This window comes from Nicotiana attenuata, unplaced genomic scaffold, assembly GCF_001879085.1.
Source record: "Nicotiana attenuata strain UT unplaced genomic scaffold, NIATTr2, whole genome shotgun sequence".
Taxonomy (NCBI): domain Eukaryota; kingdom Viridiplantae; phylum Streptophyta; class Magnoliopsida; order Solanales; family Solanaceae; genus Nicotiana; species Nicotiana attenuata.
The window spans coordinates 767353-779502 of record NW_017670322.1 but is presented as its reverse complement, the minus strand read 5'-3'; the positions used below and the strand labels follow the sequence as shown (position 1 = coordinate 779502).

The 12150-nt window shown below is 36.8% G+C and overlaps 1 protein-coding gene across 1 annotated transcript; it reads left to right on the top strand.

Annotated features, from left to right (window-relative positions):
- The first annotated feature begins 395 nt into the window (after window positions 1–395).
- On the top strand, window positions 396–2418 carry LOC109237862 (defensin-like protein 1). The gene is made up of 2 exons (XM_019404257.1): window positions 396–527; window positions 1985–2418. Exons 1-2 carry the CDS (start codon window positions 473–475, stop codon window positions 2152–2154), a joined length of 225 nt encoding a protein of 74 aa, XP_019259802.1. The 5' UTR covers window positions 396–472; the 3' UTR covers window positions 2155–2418.
- The last annotated feature ends 9732 nt before the right edge of the window (window positions 2419–12150 follow it).

Below are 12150 nucleotides of genomic sequence, written 5' to 3'. Positions count from 1 at the left end.
GATCTAACTTTACGCCTTGGTTCGATATAACCCGAGCTCGAGCTTTGACCTGCCATGTTTCAGCCTCGATTGGTCAAACAATGGATGAACCCGGTTTCGACCGTAAACACACTTAAAAGCCGACAAATGAAAAATCTTGTTTAAATAAAACAAATGCTAAAAAAATATACGTGCACGAAGTGATGAATGAATGCATTTTCATCTATCGAGGTAGTATTTTTTTTTTAAAAAAAAAATCCGTGGATGAAATCAATGCTCGTTCATCTTATCGAGGTAGTATTCAAAATTTATTTTTCAAAAACAATTTACTTAAAGAGGTGGTATTTAGTACTGAAGGGTAGATTGGTCTTTCCAGGTGCACACTCTTCCTATCTCTCTATTTATAGAAGCCTTCTATCAGCCAGCTTCATCGAAAGATTTCTGAAAACATTGTCGTGAGTTTAATTAAGCAAGTTGAAAAAGGATAAGAAAAATGGAGAGAAAAACTTTTGGGCTTATCTTCCTGCTTCTCATTGTGTTTGCCTCACGTAAGTCTTTTTATTTTGTGAATCTATGTTTAGGATTTAGGACTCATGCAGTCATGCTCAGTCTCAGTCTTTTTATCTTTTTTTTTCGGGTAATGGTATTTTGTCATTTTGTAGTGTATAATTACTTTATTGATTGGTCCTACTATCCTTCCCATATTGAACACCTTGAATGCACGTATTTATTTGATATGTATGCATCTTGATGTTCCATTTATTTACAGTATCTGGAGGAGGTTTCGTTGATTCCCTTACTTAGGATGAAACTTTCTATTAAGACGGGAGAAATGAGTAAACATCGATTCAGCAATGGAAAATAAGAAGAGAAATGTCGGATCCAACTCCCCTCCATTTCCTAGTCTCTCCATTTCTCCAAGTTTCTACTTGGATTTAAGACACTAGTCATGATTAAAAATTGATGGATGAGATTTAAGTGAATAAATTAAAACTTTAATCATGATTAAAGTAATTAATTTCTTCTTTATCCATTTCCAAATAATATCTTTTGTCTATTTTAACGGTGAACTTCCTATCATTCTACTACTCTTTTCCCTCTATTTTTACTTATTACTGCTCTTATTCTTTGCTTTTTGAGATGTTACTTTATAAACTATAACATGTTGCTTTATTCAAGTTGTTGTGTGGTGGTATCTAAGATTATCTAATATTTCTTCTCTTTATTTTGTAGTAATTTATTTTCGTGAGTTAAGTTTTCTTTTCTCTTCTATAAAAAAATCTTAATGAGAAATAGATTGTAATGGTTGCTAGATATTGAAACATTGAGTCTTTTTTTCACTATTCTGAATATACAAAATAACAGAAAAATGGCAACTCAAGTTGAGCCTCAAAATGGATTTGTACAGTTCTTTAGTTTTTATTGTCAAATGTTGGAATTTACTTCTAATATTTTTTTTTTTATTTTTTAATGAGAATGTAAGAAGATTTTGTAAAAGTGAAAAAATAATTAACTCATGGAAAGAAAATTACTATAAGAAAGAGAGAAGGAATGTTAGATAATGTATAGCTATAATTATGAGATTGTAAAAGATAATATTTGGGAATGAATAAAGAAGTAACTAAATACTTTATCTATGGTTAGGGCTTTAATTTTATTCAATTAAATCTCATCCATCAATTTTTAACCCCGTCAAGTGTCTCAAATCCAAGTAGGAACTTAGAGAAATGGAAAGACTGGGAAATGGAGGGGGGTTGGATCTAACATGTTAATGATATGGTCTCAAATCGTATAATTGATATTTGTATTTTCGTTGTCATCTAAAGATTAATTATGTCTAGGTAATAATTATAAGATTTAACTTAAATCTCTTCTAAGTTACTAATCCATTCTTGATATCAAAAGATATTTGTAGTTGGATTTTAAAGTAACCTTGATGGTAAAACATTTATATTGTACTGTTTGTGTAAAAAAAAGTTAAACTCGTAATTTTATACATTTGCAGAAATGGCAATCCCAGGGGTGGAGGGAAGAGTGTGCATCTCACAAAGCCACGGCTACCGCGGTACATGCGTCCGTGACCACAACTGTGCTCTCGTTTGCCGCAATGAAGGCTTCTCCGGCGGTGATTGCATTGGCTGGCGACGGAGGTGTTTCTGCACCAAGCTTTGCTAATTGGATCTATCTGTGCCAGCCACAATTTGAGTCTTGGAAATCTCAAAAGAATGTCATAAGCCATTGGCTATCTTTAGTTATTGTCCTTTTCTGTTATTGTTTTCAATTAGGGACTAAATTGTACCCTTAGAAGGAGAGCATCTATGATGCTTTTGTTATTTAGTTAGTGAAAAACTAACGGTTCTTATTTTACGGCAATTCGTATTCTGTGTGAAATTACTAAATGTCAAAGAAATTATAAAAATTTTAATTCACTTGCTCTGACATGGGCTGTTTGATCCCAACTAAGGTATTTAATCCAACAAAGGAGAACCAATTGAATTATGTTTTTTTTTTTTGTTGGTCCCATACAACTAAAAGAAATCTAATACAACACGAACGAAATATGAGATACGTATTCAGCCTATTGCAAAACTCGTAGCCATCGGAAGATTCCTATGTAACGAAATTCTCTCTCAACATGAACGACACAACCACCACTTCCCCACCAGAACCACCGGACCTGAGCTCAATTGTTGAACTCAAGAAAAAAACAAACAACCATTTTCTCAAGAAGGGGAATGGAAAACAGTACAATTCCCACTAAAGAATTCGAAAAGCATGCGCCAAAAAAATAAGGGCTCCGTTAACCCCTCGCTCATGTAGGCAGCCTACACAACCAATCAAGTACGCCCAACGGCAGTGACGACTGACCGCCTGGGACCTACAGGTATGCATCCTAACTAGTCTCTCCCAAACCCAGATTCCCATAAAAAATTAATAAACAAGATCAGTAGTGACTATACTACCCCCCCCCCCCCCCTTTTCCCCAAAATTCTTCAATACCTCCACTCTAGATATCCTAATGGAAAAAGATAATACGGGGCAAGCCAATCCCAGCACCCTCATTATAGGCCCAATTGGCATGGACCTACACATCAGCCATATTGTTAGCCGAATACCCCAACTCAGTCCAACTCTCATGCACATAACACATCTTGAGGATTTACCATCCACGTCAACACAAGCTGTACCACACAGCCAACACATGGAAACTAACTCCGCCACTTCATCAGCTTCAGCCCCGTGCAATTCCACATGTATCTTTTGTTCTTATGTATAATTTGAGGTACAGCCTGGACCTTGTTGTCGGTACTATCATAATACTCTTTTGTATCCGTTAGAAGCTCCGTAGACACATTAAGGGTTGTATATTGGTGTGGGAAAGTCAAACTAGAAATGATGTATTTTTATCACATGTTCCACTTCAAACTATGAATGTGTAAGGTATTTTGAGAATTATAAATGAAGTAACTAATGGTAATGAAATGGTGTTGTTTACATGATCTGCTCATTGTCTAATTAATGGATTACTCCTTCACTTTATTCATAGGTAAGTTCAGGCAGAAGGCATTGAATAGGCTTGCTTATGATACCAAGCTTGTCACGCCCCGACCTTGAGGAGCGTGACCAGCGCTCAACCGAGATACCCCAGTCAAGCAAGCATATCCAATGCCTTCTACCCAAACTTACCCATGAATAAAGTGAAGATGTATTTCATCAATTAGACAATGAGAGGATCATGTGAACAATACAATTTTATTACCATTAGTTACTTCATTTATAATTCCCAAAATAACTTACACACTCATAGTTTGAAGTGGAACATTTGATACAAATACAATATTTCTAGTTTGACTTTTCCACACCAATATACAACATACATTGTGTCTACGGAGCCTCTAACGGATATAAAAGAGTACTATGATAGTTCTGCCAACAAGGCCCCAGCTATACCTCAAAATATTATACATAAGGAACAAAAGATACAAGACCCCAAAATGAAGTGGGGCTCACCAAGTCAGATGGGAAGAGGGTGTACTGCTATCACTGATCGATGCCGCCTGCTGTGGAACCACCTGCATCCATTAAAAGATGCAGTGCCCCTGGCAAAAAGGACGTTAGTACATATGAAATAGTACTAGTATGTAAGACTAAACACCCCCTCAAAGAATCAAGTAACAATATAAGGAGAAACAACATAGAATCAATGAAAGCCTAAAAAAAGGCATCAATTTAGGAGCAAGATAAGTTTTCACGAAAATTTCAGTATTTTAGGTCGGGAGATCTTTAGTACCCATATACCACCGTATTTTTAGCACGGAGACCGACCACGGCCCGATCGGTTAAGTCGTCTCACCCAAAGACATCCAATCACAACGCCACCATGTGCGCGGCATGGCGTCCAATCTCAGCCCGATTAGCTAAGTTGTCTCACCACAATGCCGTGTGGGTCGACATCACTTTCCGCTAGCAATCATCTCATCCCAATTAAGGAAAATTATCTCAACACATCAATCTCATTCCATTTAAGGGGAACAATCTTATCACATCAATACGGGGATTTCATAGTCTAACACACGTCTTTTTTGTTTCATTTGGCACTTTTGGCCACAAGTGAAATTCTCAAACTTGGCACGATGGCCACATTTAATATTTCATATCAACTTCCTTCACTTTTAAGCGTCATCATAGGTTATCAACAATAAGAGCATTTGAAATTAAGACTTTAAATATGTATGTGAGCATTATAAGTCTTAAGCACATTGAGTTTCCTTCACACATTTTTAGTGTTGATACCCAATTTTTTTCTCATATATTTTAAATATACATATGTATTTTAAAAATAGTGCACATGCATTTACAAACATGCACAAGTATTTCTACAATTTTTAAAGCTTTATATCAAGTTATTTCTGCATTTTTTTATATATACAAATATCCAATAATTATCCCTCATATCATTTTTATGATGATTTAATCATCTAAATTTATCGTTTATGCCCATATAGTGTTTAAATATTTTAATTACATTTTTTTTATAATTACATTTGCATTTCAAGGCTAGAATTGCACATTTTGCAATAATAGCCCATATATATGCATACTTACATTATCTATACAGAAAATAATTTTCTATATTTTTATAATATTAAGTAATTATTTTAAATCATTTTCATGCACAAATGATATGTTTTATTATTTATTAATTATTTTTATAAATTCTTTTAGTAATTTAAATGGGTATCTAAAACATAGCCCCTTTTAATCAATTTTTCGGACCTAGCCCAATTATCCTAACCCATAACCCAATTACCCTACCCGTCCATAACCCGCCCCAGCTTAAAATTGATCCTGGCCGTTGATCTCAGAAGATCCACGGTCCAGGATCCACCTTCCTTTTTAATTATACTAAACCTCCTAACCCTACCCTCATTTCCCCCAACCCGCCGCCTCTGGATCCCTTCTCTCATCTCTTCTCTCTCTCACCCCCCCCCCCCCTAACCCTACGCCCGCCGACACAAATCGCCCTTGATTTATGGGGTTTTCTTTCGGTTTCATGCCTTATCCAACCTCATCTCTCTACTGGTTGTATGATTTTCATGTTGCTTGATATGAATCTCAAAGATTCAAACCAGATCTGGTTCAAAGTCTCTCTTTTCTCGACTATTCCGTCTATGTTCACTCCGAAATATGTAAGCATGAATGTTTTGGTATTTTTATAGTTCCAAATCTCTGGTTCAAACTAGATGTGATTCGCTTCTGTCTATTCTCATAAACCTAGCTATTTCTGGTTGAATCCATTTAGATCTCTTTAGATCTGGGGTGATTTTGTGTTTGTTTGGTATCTTTCCCTTAAAATTTTCTGCTTTTACTATTATTGTTGACCGATTTCATTTACCCTAAAAGCTAGGGTTTTGGTTCTAATGCATTTCTACAAAAAAAAATTATACATTTAAGTGTTTTCATCTCTAATTTTTATTTACTTTTTCGAATAATTTTTACTTAATTTAATTAAGCTCCATATATCTGTCTTTGTAGTTCCTAGGGTTTCGATTATTTGGCCATGTATTCTACCGTTCTTGCCCGTTTAACTCTAACTCTGTCAATTAAAGTGTTAATTGATTTACTTACCTAAATTAGGGTTTGAATTTAGTACTCGTATTTCCTTATTAAGTTCTTACTTGTTCTTACCTTATTTATGTACCCGTACTACTGGCTGATTTTGTGTTCTGACTCCTAATTGATTTTGGAATTGGTTATTACTTTATTTAACCTCATTCTTAGCTACTGATTGATTCAGTGTGAGATTTTCCTTGAATTAAGTGGTACTTATTTGATTCTGTCCTCTTAATTGATTGATTAATTGATTTTCATACCTTGTTTGTGCGTAATTAATTTTTTATACCATATTTTTTTTACTCTATTGTATGCTATAAAAGCCCTTCCCTTACCCTAATTTTAGAGAGAGACACTTACACTTTACAACTTCTTCACGGAACAACTTCACAACTTTAAAACTTTCTGTTTCTTAAAAACTTAAGTTCTCTCTTTGTTCTATTGTTCTGGTTTCTGCACTATTTGGTCGGCTGAAAGCCAAGGCCTAATTCTCTGGAATTTTGGCTATTGTTGCATCCCTATTTGTTTTCTTCTCGGCTGGTATGCCTTAACTCCTAGTATTCCATTCTGTTCTATATGCTTTATTCAATTAGTCTATTTCAAATTTGCAGCATGATTCTGTTTGCTATGTGACTGCTTGATTCCACTTATTGATGTTGTTAAGCTAAGTTATCTTCAATAATATGAAACTCTTCCTAATTCAGTTCATGTTCTGAACTTTGCTAGAAGCATGTAATCAATGTGTGGCTAATTCATGTGTCATGTTTGTTTAGCAATGGTTTCTGTGTTTAAGCCATGGTTATTTAATATTAGCATCTAGCCTAATCAAAAATGCAAACTTGTTCGAACTATATGCTGAACATGAATTTTGTTTGTTCCTTGGTGCAGTTCTGTTGCTATTTTGTATGTACTGGTTTCTAAACCTGTCCCACCTTACCCTCTATGTACTGGTTTTCAAACTTCTACTCTTAGTTATCTAGGTTCCTACCACCCCTACTGTGAGCATTGCCTAGGGTCCCTGAGACTCCTCCGAACTCTGACACATTGGGGCTAGTCTTCCAATCTTTTATGAACTATTTCTTTAAGTGTGGTCCTGGTGTGAGCATTGCCCGGAGTCCCTGAGGCCCTTGGGAACTTTGCCACACTAGGAACCTAATCCTATGTGCCATGGATGGATCCTCCTTTATGCTTCTAAGTTGCTATGTTTGAAGGCCTGGTTCCCAGGTTTACATTGGGCCTGCTAAGGCTCCCTATAGTGTAATGGATACTGTTGTGTAATTCATTCATTTTGGGCTATAATAATCTCTGTAATAAATAGATTTGGGGCTTATTAGTAAAAATCACGGGGGTTCTTTTTTTATATCTTTAAACTTGGGTAGAAATCCTGCCTATAGGTTATTATGTTGATTGAATCATGTGAATGCTACTACTTGTTTAGGGATCCTGCCTATAGGATTTTCTAATTGTCTCGCATACTAGAAATCCTGTTTATAAAACCCTTGCATTAGAAATCCTGTCCATAGGATCCGTGCACATTTTACAACTTGCATGCATTAGTGACCATGTCTATAGGATTCTATCTTTTTGAATAATAACCTTCCTGGCAAGTTGCTTTAAATTCTGTTCACATACGATTTATAGATATCATGCCTATAGGAGATAAAAAATCAGTTTCAACTTAGATATCATACCTATAGGGTGAAATCAATTCTGAAGGTTAGAAATCCCGCCTATAGGGGTTTAAATATATTCAGCAATTAGAAAGCATGCCTATAGGATTTAATAAAACTGTCTTTATGAGTTAAAATCAGTGTTACACTTAGAAATCCTGCCTATAGGTATGTCATTAACAAACTCGTAGAAATCATGCCTATAGGATCCTGTTAGTCTATTCTGAATTCAAGCACTCTTATAAATCACGTAGGCAACGTATCCACAGGACTCGCTATTGATTCTAGGTTTAAAACTCTGATATTTTACTGCCTGAAAATGCCCAGATTCAAAGCTTCATAAAATCAGTAGGCAAACCAATAGGTCCCGATGCTCGCCTTAATAAACTGCTTCTTTATATTTTGTTCTGCTCATCTAGGTATCCTGCCTATAGAATTCTAAATTAATGAAATTGGCTGATTGAATTGCGTGCATTTGTTGTCTACTTGTGGAGGTCAATGTGAGCCCCCTATTTGGTCTTTACATGAAGTCCTATCTGAATTTTATTTGTCGCCTAGCTTTTTCTCATTTTAAACAACATAGGTCAGTCTAGAACCACCCTGAATAGAGGTCCTAAATACCTCCAGGACCATAGGTAAGGGACAGGTAGTGCACGCACAAGGCGCGAGTTAGAAGCTATTAGAACGCTTAGGTAACAACTGAAAGATAGTAATTGGGTAGTAAAGGAGATGATGACCCATGCGCTAATACTACGATTAGCACCCCCAACTTGGGGAAGTTACAAAGTATTGCATGGAATGATCCAATAGGATAAAAAATCTAGGACCCCTTTAATCCTGTTTTAAGGTAATTTGTATTTGTCTAAATTGTTTTACTTTCCTCTAAGACTAATTCGTTTAATTAAGTTCGGCCGGGACCCACCGTTGTGGACCTCGAGGGGTGCCTAACACCTTCTCCTCAAGGTAATTTCGAGCCCTTACCCGATCTCTGGTGACGCAAACTAGTTTCATGAGTTAACTGCTCTAGGTGCCCTAACACACCTTAATCCATTAGGTGGCGACTCTTCAAAACCCTTAGCCCGTCCCAAAAGGAAGGGAGTTGTCTCAGAAATGTCGAAACCCGATTCCGTGAGAAAAAGTGTCACGACCCAAACCGATGGGCCGCGACGGGCACCCGGTACCTTACTCAACCGAGTACCAACGTAACGTATCTTTCTTATTACATCATTATATACACGTGGCATACAGGCCTAGTAGGCCAACATAATCATTTATAAACTCAAACATAGGCCGACAAGGCCGTACAATTTCTCACGTATACGACATATGTCTACAAGCCTCTAAGAATACATAAATGTCATAAAGGTCGGGATAGAGTCCCGCCATACCAAACAATAGACGTCTAAATCATACTAACCAAACAAGCAACTCCGAAGCAAATGGAGCGCACCAACACCTTCGCTGAGCTGATAGCCTAATAGGAGGACTGTCAACCTATCAATCGGGACCTGCGGGCATGAAACGCAGCGTCCCCAGGCAAAAGGGACGTCAGTACAAATAAAGTACCGAGTATGTAAGGTAGGAAAGCATAGACAAGAACAGTAATGTAAAGAGAGATAGAGGAGCTACAACCTGTAACATCTGAGTGCCACTGGGGACTACCGACATGAAATGCATAATACATATATATACATAAACTTTTAAAAACATTCGCCTCTGTGGGCATCATCATCATCATATCGTACCCGGCCTCAAAGAGGACTCGGTAAAAATGTACCCGGCCATCATAAGGCTCGGTAGAATCATACCCGGCCACGTGGAGCTCGGTAAACCCAACTGATCAGTGGTTGCACAATAGGTGCCATACCCGGCCGTCTATAGCGCGGCTCGGTAGAGTAAAATAGATACATATATATAATGCATGCTCGACTAATGGAATCACGTTCTAAACCTTTTAAAGTGACTTAAGAACATTATGGACATACATACCCTCAATATGAACTTCACTAGAACTTACGGATCATACATACTTTCTTAGAATAACTTTGCATGGAAAGAACAACATGGACAACCTTAGTTGCTAGGATTAGATTCACTATGAAATAGCGTATTCATTTCACTTTAGATCATGCCAAAAGAAAGAAGGAAGTGCCTTAACATACCTGTTCCCGGAATTATTTGAACGAATCTGCTTCTGCGAAATATGGACGAAACTCTGCTTTGAAACTCTCGAAATTCATAAACGAACTTGGTAGCTCTTGAAATTGAAACGTTGGCTAGCATTGAATTGGTGAACGAAAAAAATGATTCTGCTTTTTGGTTGAAATCAGAATTGGCTAAAACTTTGTAGCTCTTTCACGTTTTTGGTTTAATATAAAATGTAAAAGTTTTCTTTTCACGTTTTTGCTGGTTCAAGGCAGAATGTATTGGCTTTTTGATCTTGAAAGAAGTGCTTACCCATTCACCACGCCAAATTGAAACGAAATGGATCCTCTGAAAGCTTATGTTCTTTAACATTTTTTATTTCAAAACAAGAAATGAAATGAAGCCAAAGACTTTTTAAAATGAAGCTAACGTCAGATTCTTGGATATTCAAGGCTTTCCCACTAAATGATATGGATATACTTTACAAGTCTTTAAGACTAGATAACATGCTTGGTTAGTTTATTTAATAGCCATCTGGCAAAATGACTACTTAGTCATTTTCAACTTTGTGGCTTCTTGCCACGTGGGGTGGTGGGATAATTTATTATCCACTTATTAGTTAACTGGGTAATGTCCTGTTACCCGGTAATTAATTAATTACCCGCATAATTTAAAAATTATCACAAATTACTTAAAATTCTATTTATTTTTAAAATACTCCTTATATACTTTATATATTATACTACCGTGGTCATATGGTGCCTTACATGGTACTAGTTCATAATTATCGGATATTATCGCTCGACCCGTATTTTATGCCAAATTGGCCATTCCCAATGAAACTCATTTTCGTTAATCCGTGTATCCCTTTATCCTTCTTATGTATCGCTTGTTATAAATAACGCAAATACGTTAACGTCAAAATGAGCTCATCCCCGAGTCTACGTCAATTAACTGAAGACGAAATTTTAACGTAGGAAAAAAAAACCGCGAGATATAACAAAAAGGGGGCGCGACATTTAGTATATACATCTTTCAACACAAAACGTATTTAAATTAATCAAATTTTCTAGGAAGGACTCGGAATATGATAAAGAGGAACTTGAGCCAATCATAAATTGCAACTTACGGGAACATCATGGAATTCGATTCTACGAGAGAAGTTTAGCCAAAATACCTTGTTTGAGCTTTTCTTAATTTACTACAACGTCCAAAATACTCCGAGAAACTTCAATCTATAGGAAGATGATATGATCGAATCAAAATTAGAAGGATTATCATGATCTAAGTCTCTTGGGAATTTCGTCAAACACCTATAATGAAAAATTGAATACAAGGCTATACAATGGTAATCCTTTCCTCCCTCAACCAATTTCAACAAGAATCTACCCGGAATAGTTCAACAACCCTACATACTACCCCCTATTGGCACATGCATGGCCCATCTCCAATTCCACAACTTACTTTAACCCATAACAATTGCATTAAGGTTTTAGAACAAGATCTTACCCGGATAGTTGATGGCCTAGTGAGTGATTCCCATGAATCTTCAAGATTGGGCAAGAATTGATGAGCAAAGGGGTTGGGGATTCCTTCTCTCTCTCTCTAAGATACTCCCCTCTCTGCGACGAATTGTGCTGCCCGCGAAATCATTATGCGGTCGCATAATGGACCGCATAATGATCTTCAAAAGTTGGCTCAAGTTATGTTGCATTCTTTGGCCAATCTACGGTCCGCGAAGATGTTCTGCGGTCGCATAGTAGACCGCAGAAATGCCATATTCTGCAAAAAAAAAAAAAAATAAATCAACTCCCCGACGTACTGTACAACCCAAAATGTCTGTACCGCTACAATCCTCAAACACATTAGCCCACCTCGGCGCCACGAAACCCCGAGTTCTAGGTAAAATTTTATGGGGCCTTACATCCTCCCCCTCTTAGGATCATTCGTCCTCGAATGAGGGTCAAAATCAACCATCGGCATCCAAAGTGACTCAGGTCTTAACTCACACACCAGCAATTCCAAATTTGACTAACTCCCCAAATTTCCAGAAATTTCGGTAGAGTTTCCTCTATAACTAGGCATATCCACCTGTTAGAGAATCGCAGAAACTAGTCCTAACAACTTAACCATAATACAACGATGTAACACAACATGAAAACAATATCGACCAAGACGTCATAAATCTTATATTACCAAAAGGAACATCCTTAACATAAATTGTACTAGGGAAACATAATTC